This window comes from Topomyia yanbarensis, chromosome 3, assembly GCF_030247195.1.
Source record: "Topomyia yanbarensis strain Yona2022 chromosome 3, ASM3024719v1, whole genome shotgun sequence".
Classification (NCBI taxonomy): Eukaryota; Metazoa; Arthropoda; class Insecta; order Diptera; family Culicidae; genus Topomyia; species Topomyia yanbarensis.
The window spans coordinates 380,740,260-380,764,873 of record NC_080672.1 but is presented as its reverse complement, the minus strand read 5'-3'; the positions used below and the strand labels follow the sequence as shown (position 1 = coordinate 380,764,873).

Sequence of the window (24,614 nt, the reverse complement as noted above, 5' to 3'; positions counted from 1 at the left end):
ATCTCATCCTGGCCAGTCGCGTTCGTGTGAATATCGTGGATTTTACGACAGACTTCCTCGCTGGTTGTGTGACAGAAATTTTGAATTCGGTTGCATTTATATTGGCAGCCGTACACCGAAGAGGTGCGGTAGGAGTCCTAGAGTGGTTTGCATTTTGAAACCGGCGATGGCCGTTGCTAAACAAACAGTTCAACTCATCAGCATCTGTGCCTTCGGTAGGTGCATTATTTATTGTGTTATGAACACATTTTCTCCTCAGGTTGTTCCATAACCTTTCGCTGGAAGATATGACCAAAATATTGCACAGCGTAGCGTTTTTTGGCGATAAAAATTAGGGAATTTGCACTATCTCGCTTCCGGACATAGTCCAACCAATCGTCTCCTCCTCTGTTTAGATTGCGTGAGTAGGTCCTTTAGGGCAGTAGCCTGCTTGATGCCTTCCGAGATCCAGGGTGAGCGTTTATCTCGGACAGCGACAGTGCGCTCAGGAGCGTGATGTTGAAACCAAGCTTTTCTTCGGATAATCCCCCGCTATTTAATTAGTCTTCATTTAGTTGCGGCAGCAACATGTCCAAAAAAATGGTGAAAAACCCCAGAGAAAAAACAAAAGATAAAATAATCGAATAAATACATAACTGACAAACCTGAACAATTTAGAGGTGAATTACTGCTCGCCACTTGGGATGGGACTCGCAGATAGTTGTTTTCTTTTCCATTTCCTATTTTTCATTTCTCACATACGCTCTCATTCTGGTTCACATATCGCTCACATGCCATCTCATTCTGGCCCACACTGTTTCAAAAAGATGTTTTAGAGCTGGATCAATTTCACCCTTGTTTTTTCTCTATCCGCATGTCCCGCCCCAGTTCGCTACCAAAATGAAAAATGGTTGTTTAATACGAATTTTTTTAGCTTCAAAAAGATTTTTTTTCTGTGTGTAAATCATTTTGGCATATACGGCGCCACCTATGTGTCATAAACTTTTCTGAAGCACGATGTTATTTTTGCCTGGCATCTCTGGTTGCCATAACAAAACAGCATCGTTTCCAAATCTGTCAAAACAACAGCAAGCTTGGCAAGTTAGCGCGGATAGAAATAGAAATCGTGTACGGAAATTGTGTTTCTGTATTAAATCGCCTCAGGTGTTTTCCCTGAAAAATTGTTTATATTCTAACATTCTGAATCTTCATGTGTTAAACATATTTTCCACATCAAAATGGGTAGCAAGCGCAAGGCCGAGGATGAAATCCTTGAAATTCGTAGTGACGATGACGACGACGACAGCGATGTCCAGATTCAGGAAAAACCGATTCCGATCGTAACTGTGTATGACGATGACGAGATACTGTCGTTAAAAGCTGAAGCAGCAAATTCTTCATCGGTATCAATTGATCAACCCCTAGAATTGGAAACAGCACCTCCTCCTCCAATTATATCAATGCCATCGGATGGTCAAACGGAGGAATCGGAGGTAAATCCAGACCAACAATCGCCGCAACCGTCAGAAGAGAAAGACGAAAGTTTACTACTGAGTATGAAGTTTCGAGACCTGGAACTATTCCAGTTGTTCAAGGGCTCTCTGACTGAGTATCTTAGAACTACCTTTCAGCTGAAATTAGCTGGGCAGGAGGTGGATGTTATACATCATGCGGAAAGTGCGTCTATCCAGGTACTGATGAAGAAAACAGAAATGGCGCCATCGCCACCGCAGGAATGTGTGACGTCGATGCAGGAATGTGTAGTTGAACCTGAAAAAATAGATACTGCCAACGATCAAGATGATGGTATATTTGTAATTGATTCCACACCGGCCAAAAACGCCAAAGGTGGACCAATCATTCCCAGCTACAAGAAAGCATTGCAAAAGGTACTGGACAATTCGCCGACAGCATTACCCACGGATAGTGCTACCAAGAAACCAAAGCCTAGACAGTTGTGTTGGAACTGTGAAGGTGATCATGGTTTGAGGGATTGTACCGAACCTCGTAACTTTGCTAGAATTAGCAAAATGAAGCAAGAGTTTATGAAACGTACCGATCGGTACCATGTGGATCTGGAGCAAAAATACGGCCATATTGTTCCCGGCAGGCTAACCGATGGTTTAAGACAGGCTCTTGGGTTGGGTAAGAAAGCGAGATTTTTTTTCGAGTACTCATTTCATTATTTGATGCTTGATTTTAGGAAAACGTGATCTTCCAATGCACATTTATCGAATGCGAATGTTTGGCTACCCGCCAGGATGGCTGGAGGAGGCAAAAGTGACCCACTCAGGGTTGCAGCTGTTCGATTCCGACGGTACTCCTGTGCTAGATTCCGATGAAAGCGAAGGAGAGATCGATATCGTCAAGATGAAGTATGATGTGCGTAAGATTATCAGTTTTCCAGGATTCAATACGTCGGCGGGTAAAGAATTTTTCGATGATTCTAAATTTTTCGGTGTGCCCCCAAGATTGGAACACCAGAGTCGGGAAGAGATGATTAAAAATCTTGAGGGCACTCTGGTGCAAGGTTATCGGAGGAAAAAACTCCGTTTGGCAGGGTATGGTCAATCAACGAAAGGGCAACAATCGGCCGATATGGATGTTGATAATACAGAGAATATGGAGGATGGTTTTGAAACCATTGACGTGGTCGGTAGATGCGATGAATCGGTACGTGACGGAATGATCAGTTCGCTTCCCTCGGTAAATGGGTCAACGATACCGCCGGTCGCCCAAGAAATGGATGATGAACCGGAAGAAGGCGAAGTAAATGAAGAGGGAGAAGAGGTTGGATTGGATAAATCGAGGGAACCGAACGAAGCGGCCTTGTCAGACAGGTTAACATCGGTGGTGTCGAATGGAAATGAAATGTGTGAGCCAGATGACAGCGTGATAGTGATGGAGGACGAAACGGATATCATTTGTTTGGACGTAAGTAGTGAATAGTTTTCGGTTTAGCTTTTGTTGGGCCTTTTTTTGGAGTTGTTGAGTTTACATCAACAGAATGTAAATATAATATATTGTGTGTTACATTTGTTGGTTGTACTGTAGTTACCCTGGATGGTGAGCCCTATCTTCCACATTGCTGGCATCCTCTAGTCATTGACAATCATATCCAACATGAGTTTGTAAACAAATACATATATTGGGCGTGCTTTTCAAATTACGAAGACATTTGTGTTGGAAATATCGTTTCAACAAACTAAAATAACATTAAAAATAAGGTGTTTTTAGTCATTGCGCTTTGAACTAAAAATAATGAGAGTTACAGCAAAACAGTCAAAAAAGGCAAATCTCTGGAATTGTTCAGAGCGTTTCTGCTGTTTTATTCAACGTGGCAGTGCTTTCCCATGTAAATAATGGCTTCACAGCAAGTTGGTGAACCCAGATCGCTGCAAAATTGTCTAGTATCTCCCCGGTTATTTTGACGTAGATCTGGTCAAATTCACAAAAACACCTCTGAAGTATCAGTTGGTTATCAGAAATACTAATATATTTATTAATGCGATGTGAAAGCGGGTGTTGAAAGCACATTAATTACCAGCCTTGTTGGAAAGCTTATCCATACGATTGGCTAAATTATATTCATTATGGGCTAGTACATAATCTACAATTTTACTTTTGTTTTTGTTCATTGTTGATAAGATCAGCTAGGGACTGATACATTGGTCAACTTTTGTATTATTAGCATAGACAAGCAAAGAGAGCACTACGAGGTAATTCCTCCAAATCATATTTTCGTTCATCTTGCTAGAACACTACTTAGCTCCACTTTTTAAATACGTTTTATACACAGTTCCAAACATTTTATTTTGTATTTTTTAAATGATCGTGAAAGCTGTCACGGTGTGGTTTTTGAGTGTTATGTCTATTGGTTTGTGCTATTGGATTAAAAGGGATTTTGCAAGACGTGTTTTTTTCTTCCGTTGATTAGTTGATTCGCTTAGGCAATTATATGTGGGTCCGGATAGTTATGATTTAATTTTGGGTCTAATGACTGATTCAGAAAAGAAGTACAGGGTTAGTACTCATAGATAGATAAATGGAGAGAGTATTTGGTTAATTCGCTCGGTGGATTTTTATCATTTGATCATCAATCATTTCGGATCACTTTATAAAAGGGCTTTCAGAAACGTTACTCTTGTAAAGTTAGGGATGAAGTTTTAATATATTTTAGTATATGATTTTGCCCTCCCCAAGGTTGAGGGGTTTGACGGTATTGCAAACATCATCAGGCATATTGCGTACATCAGCGCTTAAGAACAACTGCTTTTAGATGGTTATTGTATTACGCCTAGATAGTGGTGCATCGAGGAGACCGAGAGGGCTTATGCGCCTTTTTATGTTCTATTTTTCTTCATATTCTGCACCAGCGCATACAAACGCTCAACCACTGGTCTGTGCGCGGTGATGTGGCCGACTGGTGGGTCGTCGTTCATTAACTTTTGCTGTGTGCCGTGTTTGCAATATTGTTCCACAATTTGATGGCGGTATTCGTGGACGCCCCTCACAGTGGGAGTCATTGTGTGTCCATTTATCGGTCGAATTCGCCATCGTGCATATACTAATTGTGCCGATGACACCCCTTGATGCGGGGGCGCCCCTGTTTGTACACCGAAGCTGACATACGTGCACAGTCTGTCGAACGAGAAGATCTGACATTGAGTCTATGCGGGAATTGTCAATCACCATCGTCATACCACGTTGCAGCTTTACGACGAACGTTATAGATAAATTTGTTACTGACAACACCTCATAAATTTATTGCCTATAAATTACTACTTAAAACTTATCAATTGAATATTTAAAACTAAAATTGGAAAACTAAATATTGTAAGTGGTTAGATGAAATTATTGAACTTAAAATCTAACATGCAAATCATGCTTACAGCAATATTTATTTTACGTAATATCCTACGATTCTGCGATACGATTCTTCCGATACTCTTGGAATAGGTTCACTAAAACTGTGAGTAGAACTAATTATGTAATCCACCGATATATATATTTTAAAATACATTATTTGTAGCTTGAAGCTTACAACAAAGGAAAACCGCGTGTTTGCTATCAAGACTTGGTGCAACATAACCTCACCAACAAAATCTTCAAGGATTTTATCATTATACGGGGTTCCAAATGGAGGAACATCGACAAGTCCGAGGATACAGCGGTAAGTCCTGTACAAGGCCGGATACAGACGATGAGCAATGGGTCGCATGTGACCAATGCAGAATGTGGGATCATTTTCGTTGTGCAGGCGTAGATGAATCGATTGAGAATCGGTCCTACCTTTGCAAGGAGTGTACAGTGAAAGTAATTACACCAGGAATGAATAAGCTGAAACCACCGCAATCGGATGTCAGATCACTGCGATCGTTCACAACTAGATCGAGTTTGAGAAAGGTTGCTAAAAGTTGCTGAAGGAGCATGAATTGAAAGCCCACGAAGCAATGAGGAATAAAGAGTTGGAAGAAGAGGAACGTCGCCTACAGGAAACAAAATTATTATTAGAGGAGGAAGCAAAGCTGCGCGAACGAAAATTGCAGGATGAAAAAGAGTTCCAAAAACAACAGCAGCTGATTCGGAAAGAGTCCTTGGAGAAGAAAAGTAGCTTCATCCGACAGTTGAGTGAGTGTGGCAGTCAAGGTGAGTCAATTCCCGATTCTGAGCAGCAAATCGCCATGTGGTTGCAACAATGTTCTCCCGAACCACTTGAAAATAAATGCCAAAATTCAATGATGGTATCTGGAGAAGCAACACCGTTACTCAGATCGAATGCACCTCTCCCAACTGAAAATCAACGACAGAATGTGTTTTGTCAGGGACCCTTGACTCGCAATCCTATTCAAAACGCCCCAATGATCAACCAGTCCGAGCAAAACCCTATCGCCGAAGCAGTGCAGACAGAAAGTGGCAATAGTTCGAACTACGAGATCCAACACCTCGGTGGCGCGTACCAAGCGCCCAAGCAAATGCAACATCGGATTGGTATCGAAACATTTACGGGCAGCATCAACAGATTCCAGATGCACAGCAACAATTCTACGATGGGGTACCCCCATCTGATTTACCTGGAGGTCGCATGGGTCAACCCGACCAGTTTCATATGGAACCGGTGGTCCACAAAGCGCTCGGAGCGAATCAAATGGCGCCCAGCCAGATAATGGGGAAAGAGTTACCACCGTTCTCTGGAAATCCCGAAGACTGGCCGATATTCATATGCAGCTTTGAGCAATCCACAGTAGCGTGTGGTTACACGGATACCGAAAATTTAGTCCGCCTACAGCGATGTTTAAAGGGGCATGCACTTGAGTCGGTGCGGAGCAGACTTCTGCTTCCTACCAGTGTACCGCATGTCATCAACACTCTGCGTACGCTATATGGTAGACCAGAGCTACTGATACGAACACTTATCGAGAAAGTTCAACGTGCTCCTGCACCCAGCCACGATAGACTTGAGACTGTGATGAAGTTTGGATTGACTGTACAAAACCTTGTGGACCATTTGAAAGCAGCGAATTAGTTCATACATTTGTCTAATCCGGTACTGATGCAAGACCTAGCAGACAAACTTCCTGGTTCGCTGAAGATGGAGTGGGCTGTGTACAAAAGCAAACATCCGTGTGCGACGTTAGCAACATTCGGCGATTTTATGGCAAGATTAGTATACGCAGCGAGCCAAGTGTCTTTCGAGTTACCGGTAGAAACATCAAAAGTGAGCAACGGAGGTCAAAGGAAAAGGGCATGGTGCCCATTCACTCGTCTGGGCCCAGAGTTTCAATCGTTAAAAAACAAGGAAAGCCAACTGATTGATGGCACCATCCATCTTCGCAGTTCAGGAAGTTTGAAGACTGCTACTGTTCAGGGAATTACCGTTATCGACGCTAACCATCCCTTTCACGAAATGCTGTCCAATTATCGAGAAATCATCACTCCGTCACTAGCTCATAGAAAAGTTTTGCACAATGTCATTCATCACATCGTCACGCGTGGACCACCGGTGGCATGCATCCAGAAAAATTAAAAGCCGCGAAAGGATCATGTGTGAAATGGGAATTTGCAGACCATCGAGCAGCAGCTGGGCGAGTGCATTGCACTGCGTCCCCAAAAAGAATGGCGAACGGAGATTCGTGGGGGACTACCGGCGACTTAACAAAGCAACGGTCCCAGATCGGTATCCTGTTCCCCATGTACACGACCTTCTAAATTGTTTCGAAGGTAAGAGTATATTCACAACGTTAGATCTTGTTAGGGCTTATTACAACATCCCAGTCGAAACGACCGATATACAGAAAACTGCCGTCATAACGCCTTTCGGCCTATTCGAATTTACTCGAATGCCCTTCGGCCTCTGCAACGCAAGCCAAACTTTCCAAAGATTTATGAACAAATTGTTCGCAGACCTTGATTACGTCACCGTCTTTATCGATGATATCTGTATTGCATCATCAAATGATGCAGAACACAAAGAACATGTGCGGACCGTGCTAGACCGTCTGAAGGAAAATAGCCTTACCATAAACGTCGAGAAATGCAAATTTTCTCTCCCTCAGGTTGAGTTCCTAGGCTACTTGGTATGCAACAAAGAAGTACGACCGCTCCCTACACGAGTTCAAGCGGTGTTGGACTTTGTAGCTCCAAAAACAGTAAAGGAATTGCGGCGTTTCCTCGCGCTGCTGAACGTATACAAACGTTTTGTTCCGCACGCTGTTGATATTCAACATGACCTAAGAAGGCTTATTCCCGACAACCGAAAGAATGATTCTAGACCAATCTCGTGGGACGAACAGGCTGCACGTTGTTTTGAAGCATGTAAAAAATCGCTGGCAGACGCAACATTGCTACAATATCCAAACGCATCAAAGCCCCTCGGTCTCATGGTTGACGCATCCAACTTTGCCGCGGGAGCAGTTCTGCAGCAACTTGAAGAGGGGGTCTGGAAACCGCCAGGATTTTTCTCTGAAAAGTTTTCCCTGAGTCAGCAGAAATACTCTACCTTTGGTCGGGAACTAACGGCAACAAAACTTGCGGTGAAATATTTTAGACATTTGATGAGGGACGACAATTTACGATTTTCACCGATCATTTCCCACTGACTTACGCTATGACTACCGATCCAAGTAGCCGCCTTCCACACGAAGAAAGGTATTTACAATACGTGGCAGAGTTTACAACGGACATACGCCACATCAGTGGTAAAGACAACATTGTCGCGGATGCAATGTCAAGGGTGAATGAAATTGTCTCTAAAATCGATTTCAACACTATTGCGAAAGATCAACTAACTGACCACCAGCTACAGGATTTGATAAATTTTAAAAAAACGTCGCTTAATCTTCAACTGCGTCGTTTTCCGTCGATATCTTCTCCGATATATTGCGATCTTTCCAACAATTGATTCCGACCTTACATTCCAGAAAAACATCGAGTGGCGGTGATGACTTAGATACATGGATTAGCACGCCCTGGAATCAGAGCCAGAGTTTGGACATCGATGAACAAGGACATAACGAAGTTTGTCAGAGAGTGTCAGCAGTGCCAAAAGTCTAAAATTTCTCGACACACCGTTGCACCTAACTCGACTTTCAATACGCCAAAGGCTCGATTTCGATTCGATTCATGGTTGGGCCACTGTTGCCATCCAAAGGATATCTTATCTACTATCTTATCTACTCACAATCGTCGACAGGTTTTCACGTTGGCCAGAGGCGGTACCGCTTCAGGATATGACGGCGCGAACGGTAGCAATTGCCCTGTACACGGAATGGATTTCACGATATGGTAATCCAGAAACAATCATCACTGATCAGGGCCGTCAGGTCGAATCGGAAGTGTTTCAGGAGTTGACGCATCTCCTTGTAGTACATCACATACATACCACCGCTTACCATCCGCAATCAAATGGAATGGTGGAGCGTTTTCATCGCACTATGAAGGCAGCATTGATGTGCACCGATCCAAAAAATTGGCACGATCGTCTTCCACTGGTACTCCTTGGTTTAAGGTCCGCATTTCGAGAAGATTTCCGGTGTTCTGCAGCTGAGCTCGTCTTCGGACAACAACTAAGAATCCCCGGAGAATTCAACGATTCACCGGTACAAAATGTGGATCTTACGAAATTTGCACAAGTCTGACATCAAACCTTTTCGGACTTGAAAACACCAAAGAGCGTTCGTCATTCCAAGGAGCGAGTCTTTATAAATCCGAGACTAAAGGATTGCAGCCATGTGTTTATACGAATTGATGCAGTTAGCCGACATCTCCAACAACCGTACGAAGGGCCCTATGAGGTAGTAAAGCGGGGCGACAAATACTTTGAAATCATAATAACCGGGAAGAACCAAGTAGTTTCAGTCGATCGAGTGAAACCAGCTTTTATTTGCGACCAAAGCTTATCAAGTTACCCCAAGGATGATCAAAACACAGTTATTACACCAACAGGTCACCATGTTAGATTCATGGTGTAACTGGGGGGGGCATATGTGGCATTATCATTTGGAACCACCCTATGAACACCATCACAGTAGAACTCCACCACAGTAGAGTACCACCCTGTAGAAAAAAAGTAAAACCTTCATTCAAGAATGAACCGTAAGCGTAACCGTGAAAGCACGCTCAAAGAATAAAATACTTATTTCGCTAAGTTACCGCCGCGGATTTATTCGTTTAATCGATTTGTCCCCCACAAATACATAAGTAGAAACCTATTAGTTGTCGCTTTGTAATAATCGTAGTTTTTCGTACTAGTGTACAATTGTTATGTGCTAGTCGTATGTCTATCTATGTATGTGTTCGTCTGAGTATTTGTGGTAGTTGGGTCAGGAACGGATGTGGAACTGGCGTATATGATAGAATAATGGCTAATACTTCTGGTGATCAATTTGTGCATTTGGTTTTATTCATTCGGGAAAGTCGGATTGAATAAATTAGGGTACAATTACCGATACACGTGAGTCATCCATTTCCGGCCAGTATAGCATAGCAGGCTAATAGCATGCAATTGTCGTTAATGCTAAATATATAACATTTGCTGCATTTAGACGAGTTGCATGTTACATTTGTTTTTCTATTCTACTTCGCTAGCCTGTTTCTTTTGTACATCTATTCGTTTGCTTTTCTATTATTGATGTATACCAAAATAGTATCGGCCAATATATACACTTCTAATCAAGCTCTTTACATCTTTTTTCTTTATTCGGCATGTTATGATTATGATTAGTATATCTCTACTATACGCTATCTATACTCATATAGGTACAAACGCTCGAGGCCTTCGCGATAACACAAACCTGGCCACAAACGCGACCATGCAATTGCAATAATCCACACATACTTACGCCCGCGATTTCGGCTACATGGAAAAAACCCGGTAGTTAAGTAAACGTAGCATCTTTAAACTTCCAAACGCGGTCTCAAACATTAACCCACCACTCGCGCGATCATGGAATGGTCACGTCCGGAAGTCTTACCTCGCTCCTAGTAGTCTGGACTAATGTCTTCAGTTGAACCAATCAAAAAAGTGACACTCATATTCACTAAACAACACGTTTCATGGTGACATGACCTGCAACTCTAGTGATATGGGGGAACGGACTCTCTTCTACCATTTTTTCCATACACTAAAAATTAAGCATCATACTCACCGTTCGCGCGCAATCAAACAAGAATACATACCACATCATTATACAATCGAAATTATACACGCGATGTCACATATACGTGACAAACACATTAATATACAAATGCTTGAGCCCTTCGCGACCATTCACGGCACCTACACCCGCGATCTCGTAAACATGATAACATCCCGGTGATAAAGTGAATATCTTAGCTCCTATAAATTTTCAAACGCGGTCTCAAGCGTGAACCTAAAAACTCCCGCGGTCGCACGATCATGAATCGGTCACTTCCGGATGTTTCTATCCTTGATATCAGCAGACTAGCTCCATGCCTTCAATTGGATCAATTAATAAAAAGAAAGCTCTCATATCCACTGAACACCACGTTACATGGCGACATGACCGAGGACTCTAGTGATATGGGATAACTTACTCCCTGTCAGAATGTGAATTGTAAACCAAAAACCAACTATCAGAATGAAGGTCCGCGTGACCATCCAAGAACGCACGCGTATATAGGAATGGCCACACGGTTACAAAATCCTGACTTGTACACACGAAGTCACATGAAAGCGAGCACACGCGACAAACACGTTAACATACGAACGTTTGAGCCCTTCGCGATTAACAACGCACACCTACGTTCGCGATCGCGCAAACTTAACCCATTATAACCCAGGGGTTTCAAAAAGTGAGCCAAATACAGTGATATCTTCAATTCCACCAAAAAATGTATCAAGGATTATGGGAAAAATAAAATCACTTAAAATGGTTTTGAGAATGAAAATATCTCGTGCAAAAAAATTCGTACGCTTAAATAAAAACAACAAATTCTAAGTTTGACATATTTCTTCGGATTTTCTGATAGACAACACTTCTTTTACACCTGTAGGAACGTTTTGTCACATAATGGAATTATTAGCACGAATTCCAACAAGAAAATTCAATTAAATGTATTGCTTACTTTTCAGCCGCCATTTGCCCCAACTATACATGGTTCAAAAATGTAAACAAAATTATAAAAAATGGCAGTTGTCTTGTTTCACAATGAAATATGAGGTGCAATGATCCCATTAGTGCAATAATAAAGCAGTTAGATGCCAAAATTCTGTAGTAAATACGCGTAAACCGATGGATAGTTCTGCGTATGAAATTTCATACGCTAGGATATAATGGGTTAACAACACCCCGGTAATAAGGAGATCGTTTTAGCACTCACGAAGTTTCAAACGCTGTCTCAAACACGAACCTACAAACGTCCGTTTTCGTGCGCTCATGCATCGGTCGCGTCCGGAAACCATTACTCTCTGTCCTAATAACTTAGGTCCATACATTCAGTAGAACCAATCAAAAAATAAAGCTCATATCCACTAAACAACACGTTCCATGGCGACATCACCGGAAACCCTAGTGATATGGAAGATCTCACTCTCTTTTAACATCTTAGCCGTACACCAAAAATAAAGTATTAGATTCACGGTCCGCGCGCGATTATCCAAGAACACACGCAAATATGCGAAAGGCACACGGCTATAAAATAGAATTTATACACGCGAAGTTACATACACGTTAGCACACGTGACGTACAAACGCACACGCGATCGAACACGTTAACGTACAAATGCTCGAGCTCTTCGCGATGATACACGCGATCGCGAGTCCCTACGCCCGTGCATACATGAACCGTACAATGAATATCACATTCAGAATTACGGCCCGCTACAATTGGCCTAAAGCAGTGTTTTAGTGGGCGACATTCGCCTGTTTCGTCTGCAAATTGTAGTATGTGATTCTGACGGGAAGCCCTTCCGAGAACTTAGCTCTACAGCTCCAGTAGGACAACTCTCGAAAAAAAAACTACTTTAAATTTGAAACTAATTTAAAATTTGTTAACAAGTTGAAACTTTTTGGCGGGGTCCGGACCCCCCGAACCCTCCTCCTGGATCCGCTGCTGGGTTCAAGTGTTTCAGTTACGACACATAGCTTCTCAAGGTTGTGGCTGTCGATCCAATCGTACTGAACATTTCCACCACTATATTGAACATAACCAGCCATGGAATCGTACACGAAAAAAACAAGTCATAAATTCATGACATTTTATGAAAACCATGATCAAGTTCCTGAAATTATGAATAATAAACCTCGAATTAATGAAATTATTTGTGTTTTCAAAAAACTATTTCGCCCCGAATATATACATGGCGTTACATTAGAATGTTTGGTTAGAGTACTGATCACGCTGGATCTTTATGCTGCCGGTTTCCCACAGGTTTTTCTTCGTGCTTATAGCTTGCGGCGAAACAGAGTCTTATTGCACATTGAACACAACACAATTCGGCGGAGTTAGCGATAATTTCACGATAAGAACGGCGATGTTTCGGAACGGAATATAAAACACAATTTTTGCGATTATAAAAAAAACTGGCGAGTCTCGCGGTTGCGGTCTTTTCCCTTCTTTATTCGATACTACTTTTTTGTCTCAAATCAAAAATCTAGCCTGTCTCCCTCTGTGTGTGTTCAATCATCATTTAACGCACAAAGTGTAAAAACATTATTTTTTGGGCTCAAACTTATAAATTTAGGTGATTATATTGATGTACTGTATTTGGCGTCAACAAGTACTGTTCCATACTTAGTTGCGTTCCGGCTTCGCCTCATCAGAAACCGACACTAACTTATTGTCGGTATAGATTCGCGCCGGCTTGACGCAAATCCCTTAAAACTAAAACACACTTTGTGTTCCAATCGAACGACTGATCAAACGTGATGTCCCGTTCGAGCAGAAGTTCTGTTTATGCCGATGAGACACAGTGAAGCCGAAACTTGTCTTGGCTTAGCAGGCCTATGCGAAAGCACCATGCTATATTTCACCCTAAGGGGGAAAATTTGGTAAAAACCAAGTCAAGCCGGCGCTAATCTATTCCGACAATAAGTTAGTGTCGGTTTCTGATGAGGCGAAGCCGAAACGCAACTAAGTATGAAATAGATTTGTGCCCTCCTGTACAAAGACTGGTTTTACCAACAAATTTTCACCCTAGTGAGAAATTTTGGTTTTCACCAAATTTTCCTCCTTAGGGTGTAATATAGCATAGTAGAGTACTGTTGTTGTTCCCTGGACATGTTTAGTTTTTGTTGTGATTCTAGTTCATGATTTGGAAATTTACTGCCGACAGTCAAATGATGTTCATGATTTCAAGAGCTTATTCGCGATTCTTGTGATTTCTCATCACGTTATTGTACTATCTTATTCATGAGTTCACTAGCGCATTTTTCTGTCAGACAAGCGGGTTTAAAATTTATGATTTCAGGATCTTTGTCGCGATTTTTGTAATTTCTATTCACGTTATCGTGATATTTTAGTTATGAGTAGAGTGATTCATGTTGATGATTTCAGGATCTAAGCCAGATATCAGCAGTATATGGCATTCGTAAATTCTCTTCGCATAATTGTGATCTATTACTTTTTGGTCATTTTTGGTTTTTCTATTCGGAATAACGTGACAATATGGACTGGATCATAAAAATATGACTGATTCGCGATATCTTGTTCTGTGAATTATATCACGCACACTATTTGGGATTCTTAGCGCAGTTTTCGTTTTCTATCCATACATCACCATTAACCATGTTCGAGGTCCTAATAGTTGTTTTAAATCTATATAATGCACGTGTCTATTACCATGGTCGCTAGCAACTGGACATTTCATAAAACAGTGCATGGAATAAAAATGATACTACGAATAATTCTCCAAATTTTGTGAAAGAGTTCACGTGAAAATTCAATTATCATATTGCATGAAATTGTAAATGATTAGCGATATGTTCTAAATATCATTAGCACGCAAAATAGATTGTAAAGCTTGTACTAGGGATCATGAACCAGTTCACGAATACATGAATTATATTTCATGATTTTGTGAACTAATTCACGAGCACGGATATTATACCGTACCTAATATATTAGAGACCATGTATTAGTTCACGAGAATTGAATGGATTCATGAGTACAATTTTGAATTTCACGAAATAGTTCACGAGAACATATCCAAAATATTTTTAATTGTGAACTAAGGCTCCTATATCTATGAAAATCATCATGAGTCAACCTTTGGTTTTATGAATAATGTTCATAAAGTTGTGAACTAGTTCGCGTACTGAAAATCGCATTAGAAATGACTTGACGGAAACCGTGACTGAAGTTCACAAAACAAAACAAATAGTTCCACTAAAATTAGCGTTATGCGGGCATTACTGAAGGGAAATTGAAAATAATTACAAAATACATGATTTTTGTGATTGTACGTCGATTCCCGGTTTACCATTTCCCGGAAAACCATTTTCCGGAATGTCATTTCCCAGAAAACCATTTCCCGGAATGTCCCATTTCCCGGAAAACCATTTCCCGGAATGTACCATCTCCCAGAATATCATTTCCCGGAATGTAACATTTCCAGGAATACTATTTCCCGGAATGTACCATTTCCCGGAATACCATTACCCGGAATGTACTTTTTCTCGGTAATTATTTATACTATTGAAATCTAAAATAAACATGTAATTTGAACTTTAAAAACAAATCCAGAGTTATGTTGACTTACATATGGGTCATTCCATGCGAAGTGATCAAAAAAAGATGCAAACTTGAAATCGACCTTCACGGATTTGAACCCAATTTGAAGAAATTGTTCATCTAGGGCCAATATATAAAAACCCAAGTTTTTATGTCAATTGAACTACTCCTCGGGTCATGGCAACACCCCCCGTTTTGGTAAATTGCCTTTTCTTTTGATCATATCTCCGGTTCTATTTACTCTAGAATCAAACCGTAAGTTGGCTTTTGAAGAAAATTGTTCAAGGAGTCTAGAAATAATATTACTTTTTGCCGGCAGTGCTGCCAACTATGCGATTTTTTCAGTTAAATATTAAAGTTAGTTTTTGTCTCAATACGGTTGTACGTCATTTCCCGGAATGCCATTCCCCGGAATTCCATTTCCCGGAAAACTATTTCCCGGAATGTACCATATCCCGGAATATCGTTTCCCGGAATGTACCATTTCCCGGAAAACCATTTTCCGGAATGTATCATTTCCCGGAAAACTATTTCCCGGAATGTATCATTTCCCGGAAAAACCATTTCGCGGAATACCATTTCCCGGAAAATAAAAAAAAATGGTACCTCACCGACCAAATTTATTTTTAGAAGAACTGATATGCAGCCAATTGTGTTCTAGGAGATTTTACCTACCTTAGAACATGAAAAGTTGTTTGAAAATATTTTTAAACTTTTTTTTGATAGAGCGGTTATTGCGGTAAAAAAACAAAATAGCGATAAGCTTGCAAAACTGTCATTTTAAAGATTTAATCTTTTCGATTCCGCGATGTTAGGAAAAATTATTTTAATTAATCATTATATGAACAGCTTACGGACGGCCTTTGGTTTTGAACCAAGAAGAAACTTGGGAGGATTTAAAAAAATCGTGTGGGGAATAAAAAGCACCCCAATGGATGGGATATCAATGAATTAAATGGGTACCACAATAGTAACAAATACCTTCCAATTTTCCTACCGCTGGTAGTGAAGGGGTGAATAAATTCATGACCGTCTAATTGCTGACTAACAGGCCCTATATTTTGCCTGATATTTGTTCCAAATTTTGCGGATTTAGTTAAAATGGTATATTTTCAATTCTTTTACTATTTTGAATCGATTCCGTCGCGTGGTAATCTACGGTGAAAAGCATAATACACCACTGTAGAATTTTTAAGATTTGAAAATTTTGTTCTTGAAATAAAATGACATAACAGAAAATGGAAGGCGAACAGAATACCTAATTGTATATATTATCAATTCTGTCCTATCGTTTTTAGGTAAACTCCAAGTGGACTAAAAACTTCAAACGCGTTTTTTTTAAATCCACGTCAAACCATGAGCTTTGAAATATCCACAGCATATTCTAAATTAATTTCTCCAGCAACGTACGAAGGTTTTAGTTAATAAATTATGTCTGTATCGATTTTCTTGGCTATTTTCGGTAAATTTAAGACTAAGAGAAACGAAAGCAATGAAATTGATTGTTGATTTTAATGATATTTTCAGCGTTTCGCGTAAAATTAAAATAGCGAAAAAAATCCTACGTAAGTCACTTTCTATCGTTCTAAGGAATCGAAAAAAAAACTTTAGTTTTTGACACTAGGTCAAACATTACAGGAGATAGATTTCGGGCTCGGATTAAAAAAAAAGTGCTGGCGGGAAAATGCTGAACAAATTACTTAAAATTAATATTTTTGTGCTGCATAAGTCGTATTATGAATCCCATTTGGGATCTTGATTCATCTCCTTATTACGCAAAGAAAAAAATGCTAATACCGTACTCTATAATGGTTTAAATTATTAACGATTAATTTAGAACGCCTTGAAATGCAGCCATCTTTGAAATTGAAAAGGCAGTGTTTTCCACAACATTGGCAACATTTTTATGATAACCAAGCATTAGTACTCTAAAAATGCCCTGAATACGTTGATTGATTTTCATGAAGATTAGGTAAAAGGTAACGAAAAAATATAAATATTTCCTAAAATTCAGTTATAAATATTTTTGGAACCTTTGAAATTTTATAGATTGTGAATGTATCTGTCTGAGATGCTGCCTTCTTAAAAATATGCTATCTTCTTTGGATTTTTATGTAGAATGTTATTTTTATCTATATGAAGTTTCTCAGAAAATACTCTTGAACTTTTATTGATTTTTATTCGCACTAATATTTGTTTACAGTAACAGTGCATTGAAAACGCCTTCAGTTATTTTAAATTTCACTTCGTATTAAAAATTTCTATGTGAATTAACCTTCTTTGGAACAATAGCAAATCAATGGAAATAATTTTAGAATTTTATTGATTTCAATACAATAAATACATTTGCCTTCTTTAAAATTTTCGTAATATATTTTTGAAATGCTATTCATTTTAAATTAAATTACGACTTTGATATCGCCTTCTTTTAGCATAAGCTATTTTCTGGACCTTCGATTGATTGATAATGATTTCAAATAAATTTACATATGCATGAGAATTAGTTTTTTTAAATTCCCTAACATTATCAGCGAGCAAAGACAAGGAAACCAAACAAATATTTGAGTAGCAACATAAATGCAAATGTTCTCAAAGTACTTCAGATTTCAATAGTAGGTATAACAAATTGCCGAGAAGAAGTACGTTCCGGGAAATGGTATTCCGGGAATTGGTACATTCCGGAAAATAGTACTCCGGGAAATGGTACATTCCGGGAAACGATATTCCGGGAAATGGGACATTCCGGGAAATGATATTCCGGGAAATAGTACATTCCGGGTAATGGTTTTCTGGGAAATAGCATTCCGGAAAATGGTTTTCCGGGAAATGGTATTCCGGGAAACGACATACAATTTCTCAATACATATATTTTAATTTTAAAAATTTTAATGCCATCGCGTTCCTCAGACATTTTTGCATAAAAAACACTTATCATCCCAATATAATATGAGCGCATCCTGAGATATACCGTTTTGAAGGGAAAAACTCCCATTTTCTCATATAAAAATCCATTTTTATTGGCCAAAATTGAGAAAATCTTCAAACGGTCATAAAAATCGACCCTGATCTGCTAGAAGCAAACCAAAAACGTAGTTTGTCATCATTTCTCATCTACTTCACGAAAAATGATGTTTGAACTCAGAATTCTCAAGTTGGTTTTTTAGTGTTGTGCGCTTGCGATTTTATATGGGAAATTGCTGTTTTTTCTATTCAAAACGGTGTATCTCAGGATGCGCTCTTATTATATTGGGATGATAAGTGTTTTTTACGTAAAAATGTCTGAGGAACGCGATGGCATTAAAATTTTCAAAATTAAAATATATGTACTGAGAGAAAAATTATCTTTTAATATTTAACTGAAAAAATCGCATAATTGGCAGCACTTCCGCCAAAAAATAATATTTTTTCTAGATTCCTTGAACCATTTTCTTCAAAAGTCATCTTGTGGTTTGATTCTAGAGTAAATAGAACCGGAGATATAATAAAAAAAAATCAAGGGTTTTGGCAATTTGCCAAAACGGGGGGTGCTCCCGTGACCCGAGGGGAGGTTTAATTGTCACAAAAATTTGGGTTTTTATATATTTCCCCTAGATGAACAATTCCTCCAAATTTGGTTCAAATCCGTGAAGGTCGATTACACGTGCCTTGATCACTTCGCATGGAATGAGCATATATGGTATTCTATATCTATTCAAAATCTTATCATTTTATAGAAGGCAATATCATGAACAATCCACTAGAGATTTTGAGCCGAGTTTATAGGAACAGCCCAACGAATCATGTGCTTTTTACCTTGAAAGATGTTTGTGGACCGGCATACACGTCGTTTCTAAAAACTTTAATTATCACGAGCGTTTAGAATCATCCACTTTTTTTTTGTGAATGGTCTTCGAGATCCAGAGGAATGGGTTAAATTTATCGTCGAAATCAAAGGATTTCATTTTCGCCGTTACAGAGAAGTAATCTTGGATTTGTTCAATTATTTTAACAAGGAATCCGTGAAAAAGAAATATTTTTCCTTTTGTATGAGTCATTCCATTTACGTATATTTAGATGGAACATCGAGAGAGCTACCAACTTTTAAACTAAACTAACCTATTCTCCTCTATTCTTTATTTCACTTTATTCCGCGACAAATAAAATTTACAATCAAGATATGATAAGCTTTATAGATATTGATTGACTGTGCTGGAATAAAACATGATGACATTCTTCTGCATTCCAAGTTTTTGTTTGGTTCGCTTGACACCTTATCTTTGCTCTCTGATCATATTAATAAAAAACAAGCTCTCATAAACCAATAAAGTACCAGAAAACAGATTATGCTTAAAAAGGCAAAGTCTCAAAGAATATTATGAATTATTAATTTCCAAAAAAGTACTCAAATTTTAAAGAAGACAAATTCAAAAATATTTTTCATGATTTGCTAATCTCCAAAAGAAGGCGAATAAGCTCATAGAATAACAATTATAATTCAAAAAGTTATAACCCCATAGAAAATCCTCCCGATTTTCCCACCGACTAAATCGGCTTGCGTCGGCACTATCTGCCGACTATGCCTTAATCGGTCGATTGTTGCACCGACTCTTATGGGGGTTTAACATGGACGTTAGCCGACGCGACAACCGATTAAATATGACAGACGAAATCTGTTGAAATCGGTCTATTTCAACCAATTAAATCGATCGATTAGTTGATAGTTAAAAACTGGAACCAGATTCACACAGATTAAATCTGGCGATTAATATGGTGACGAAAATTGTCCACCGACGAAACCCTACTTGGTCGTTTAATTAATCTGTCGACCTCGAAGCACCCGTTTTCGTCGGTCGACTGTGAAATTTATGAACTGTCAAATTTTCTTTGGGGAAGGTATGTTAGGACCACTAGTACATAAATCCAATAAAACATCAAGAATATTTTGAAAGGGTACTTAAAAGAATGTGAAACTACATAGAAATAGAAAGTACATATAAATCAAAAACATGCCAAAAATAACGACAAGGAAGCATGCATGTATAAGAAAGCAAAACCGCAGATTTTTTAGATGCATAATCCATAAAAATCCCAAAATAAATATATCTGAAGCATTGTTGATATGTTATTCTAACTTACATTTAAAATCAATAAAATTCCAAACATATTTCCAAACTACTTTTTGTGTTCTAAAGTAGAGAGAATTTCGTAGTCTGTTTGACATTTGCTGCGTAGCAAGTGTAATCAAAATGAGTGGTGGCAAGGTACGTGGTTTAATTTATTTTCCGGGAAATGGTATTCCGGGAAATGGTTTTCCGGGAAATGGAACATTCTGGGAAATGGTTTTTCCGGGAAATGGTACATTCCGAGAAATGGTTTTCTGGGAAATGGTACATTCCGGGAAATGGTTTTCCGGGAAATAGTACATTCTGGGATATGGTTTTCCGGAATATGGTATACCGGGAAATGGTATTCCGCGAAATGACGTACAACCGATTTTTGTTCATGGTCCTGTTTTCATAACGTAAATACGTGATTGTTTCAGGATTCATGGCACTTTATTCACGATTTTGGGAACAATTTTTTTCCGTGTAGTTTGGATTAATGAGAAAGGCACACTTGCACCGCTAGGTGGATTAAAATAGGTTTTTTTGGTTACCTACCCTGCTTCCGTGCACGTTGGACTAAGATGCACACTAAAGAACCTCTTTATTTCTACTCTTTGAGGTGTGCGCTTTTATTCTTCTCTTTATTTGCTCTGAGGTGCATTCCATCCCTGCATGTATGGCTGTCATAATGGTCTAGCAAATATTTGTTCAAATGACAAAACAAGTATTTGAAAGTTGTTTGCTCAGAACTGGATGTCTGTGACTTAGTTGTAACAATTAAAATTTTAAATTATTTCTGATTATCAAATAAAACAATCATTAATACACACTAGAACATGAATTACAGGGAAATCAGTATACGTGGACATTACGATTATCAGCGCTCTCTGAATTAGTTAATAGTCGATTGATCCGCTTCAGACCTAGGGGACCCAAGAGGAGATCAGGAACAAGACAGAAACGGAATCAATGCGAAATTTTAATTACATCACTAACGATTTAATACGCGTTGTTAAGAGCTTGATACATTGTACTAGACAAAATAGAGGACTTGACGTTACACACTTCGAGACAAACAGGCGCAAAATTTACTCCTCCCGAGGACCGGTGTTCACTTGGCAGACAGTTGCTGGTTCGTCCGATTTTGCAAATTTTGCCTCGCGGGACGGACCGAGATCCCAAGCTATAAGCTGCACTCCTATCAGCCCGCTAAAATTTCTATAACTTTGCCGAGGACACAAAGTTTCTATCTTGATTAGTTCAGGAAATAAAGTTAGTATATCACTTATACGTGAATTAGTCACTGAACAACATATTTCTGTAGATGCATGATCATAAAAGCAAGAACGTCTCCGAACAAACTATACTCCTAAAGTTAACGGTTTAGGCGCTATTAATTTTGAGCGCGAAAACAACGTTTTTAAACACTGTGGGCTGCAGTACTAAAAATGCCCGCTAAAAAAATACTCCAATCGCAAATATGGTGCCCAAAATCGGCTCTTTTGAGCTTGCCTTGTTGCCAGCGATTCTTGATTAGCTTCAAGGTTGCTATGATAGGTGCCAATCGTGGACGTATAATTTTTCGCTGTCGTGAATTTGTATCAGCCTAATGCAAATGTTCCTTTCGTTAAAATCTAGAACAAAATAATGCTGCTAATAATTCATAAAATTTTGTTTGAGTAGGAGTACTTTGCTATACTCAAAATAAATCTATAACTTCTAATTACTACTACTTCTATCCTCTTGTTAACGATTATTCTAGAACTGAAACACTAATTATACTTTATTGCTCCATTAACCCACATACGCTTTTGTCTTCTAGGACACCCGCGCCGAGTCACCTTCTCTAGACGAACTAAGAAAGAAACAACTAGAGCTCCTGAAGCAGTTAGAAAACCAGTCCCCTTGCGTGCCAAACTCGGCAGACGTAACCCACGAAGACTCACTCCTAGACGATGTACTGATGGCCGAACGATTAGCAGAAGAGCAGGAAGCCAACACTTCCGCCCCTCCGACTCCGACACCGCCAACTATATCGGGTGCACCGGTCCTACCTATATTTGCTAACTTTGTGTTCCCCGTACCGTTAATCTCAGCAATACCGGTTCCACCTCCTCCCCCGCCGGCACCGGAAGAACCGTGCAAAGAACGTCCCCCCGAGCCGGAATTCCTTAACTTGGACGAGATAAAAATGTCGAAAATACCATTCATTGACGATCCGGGGTCGATGGGGTTGAAAAAAATGTCCCTGGGGACGCCCATCTTGACGGCCTTTTCCCCATTCAACAGCTTGCCCTGTGGGGAAGCCTTTTCCAAGGGGGTCAGCGATGTAATCAATTTCGAAAATTTGCCCAACTCGACGGGCAAGTACGAACGGATGAAGTCCCTACTGATCAAGGTGCGGAATGTTATCAGTACAAACCATGGCGAAACGGAGGATGAGTCGAGATAGCCCGACCAGGATTGCCAGCACGAAAGCGAGGGGATGAGTGAAGAGGGAGAGATAGAGTGAGTGTTTTATTTTTTTTTGTGCTTCTAGCCTGATGAATGTTTTCAGCATGTTTGAGAATGATAAAATAAGGTAATACAATTCTGGTTTTCAAATGAATTTTAAAATTTTGAATGAAAGGATATAATATAAAACCTTCATATTATACAAATACAAACTTGTGTAGAGTAGTAAACGCAAAAGTTTAAAAAAGGTTTATTTCATAAAACAACCGAAATTTCTTGCTCAAAAGTTTTTATTTCGTCGATTCCTTATTTATTCGACATATGTACTTCCGTCAACATATTCGCTCAAACAATCACAAGAAGGTTTTTTAATATCGAATTATAGAATAGCAATCAAAAGTTGCTCAATGTAGCTACTAAATTTGAAAGTCGTTTGAAGTGTTATTATTGAATACTTTCACTCGTTTGCGAAATGCACCACGTCGACTAGGGATAATCTCGTAAGCCCCATTCGTTAAATTGCAACTAGGATTACCGGCGTGTTGGCGATGAGAACAGAAAATAAATTTGTCACTCACTTCATCCGAAACCGCCTCATAAATTAACGAGGTCCGAGCTCGGCTGCTCTGAAATATTGCTATCAATATTTTATCTGAAGCATTGCCAGAATAGAGCGTTCTATTGGTTGCCGGATAATAGACATTCTTTCCCATCCCTTGCGCACTAGCGACGGCGCGATGCGAGGGGCTGGGTCGCACAGTAATTCTGCGGCATTCGACACGTACCAACAAACGTGTGGGAGTAAATCTCTGCTTGTGTAGGCCGAAATTGGCTTCCACCACCAGCCAGTCCCGCTGGGCTAAAGTCCGCGAGCCAAGCGCTGTGTTCGAGGTTTTGGGCAAATGTGGCTGGTTTGCGTGTTTGTGCCAATGGTATGTACGTGGTCGGTGTCCAATCTATTAATTTTGCGTAAATTTGCTAATTACTGCCAATGGTAATTTGGTGCCGGGATTAGCGAAAGTCTTGATTTAATTGTAACGGGAACCACATTGTGCTCATTTATCTAGTTGAACCGACGCGAAAATTGCTGTCGGGTTTTCGGAGGTGTGTAGTGAAATTGTAAAGCGGGGTTTGAAGGCGTGACTCATTTAAACCAATTTTAAAAATATTCCCAAGAATCTAGCGGACCTTCTGTAAAATAATACAAAAGTTTCCTTGAGAGCTACCCATTCTATGCATAGCGAAAATTGATTTATGTATTGTGGTTGGTCCACAATCCAGTGAAAGTGCTCCGACAAAGCGTATATATTTGAGCTGGGGTTGAATAGTCAATTCATGATTTATCCGAAAAATAATTAAATTTCTTCAAAGTGCAGCATGTCAAACTGTAACGAAGAGCAAAATATGATTGGAAAAGCTTTGAATGCTCTTTAAAATTGAGTTGCATTGTGGGTTATGTGCAACAGACCGATTAAAAAACGAGCTGTGCAGAAGTGCAAGCGACATTTAATTCTAGGGAATTCACGAGTAAAGAAAATTGCGACGAGTGAAGAATAATCTTATTTTAAGATTTTAGCAACGAGTAACAGATTAGAAATATGAATGAGTTTCGATTTCACGCTGGTCACTACTACAGACTCGACTTTTGTGTATCGTTCAGTGTAGTGGTTCTCAACCTTTTTCGTATCACGGACCAGTCCCCTGAAATCTCCCTGGTTGTTGCGGACCCCCACGATCTAACATTAATTTTAACGACCGTTAGCATAGCTGAGCCGCGGAGCTTTCACGTTTTTACATTATATAAAGATATAAGAATAACACAAAGTTACTGTGGACAGTAGGGGCTTGTGGTGCAGCTTGGTGCTGCGTGTTGAGAACTTTTTTCTTGGCGGTAGCTGTGTTGTC

General features: G+C 39.6%; 1 protein-coding gene across 1 annotated transcript; it reads left to right on the top strand.

The window, feature by feature from the left end:
* Positions 1-1,061: 1,061 nt before the first annotated feature.
* LOC131690038 (zinc finger CCHC domain-containing protein 8 homolog) lies at positions 1,062-22,913 on the top strand. The gene is made up of 3 exons (XM_058975495.1): positions 1,062-2,124; positions 2,183-2,913; positions 22,078-22,913. The coding sequence occupies exons 1-3, from the start codon at positions 1,218-1,220 to the stop codon at positions 22,705-22,707; spliced, it is 2,268 nt and encodes a 755-aa protein (XP_058831478.1). The 5' UTR covers positions 1,062-1,217; the 3' UTR covers positions 22,708-22,913.
* The last annotated feature ends 1,701 nt before the right edge of the window (positions 22,914-24,614 follow it).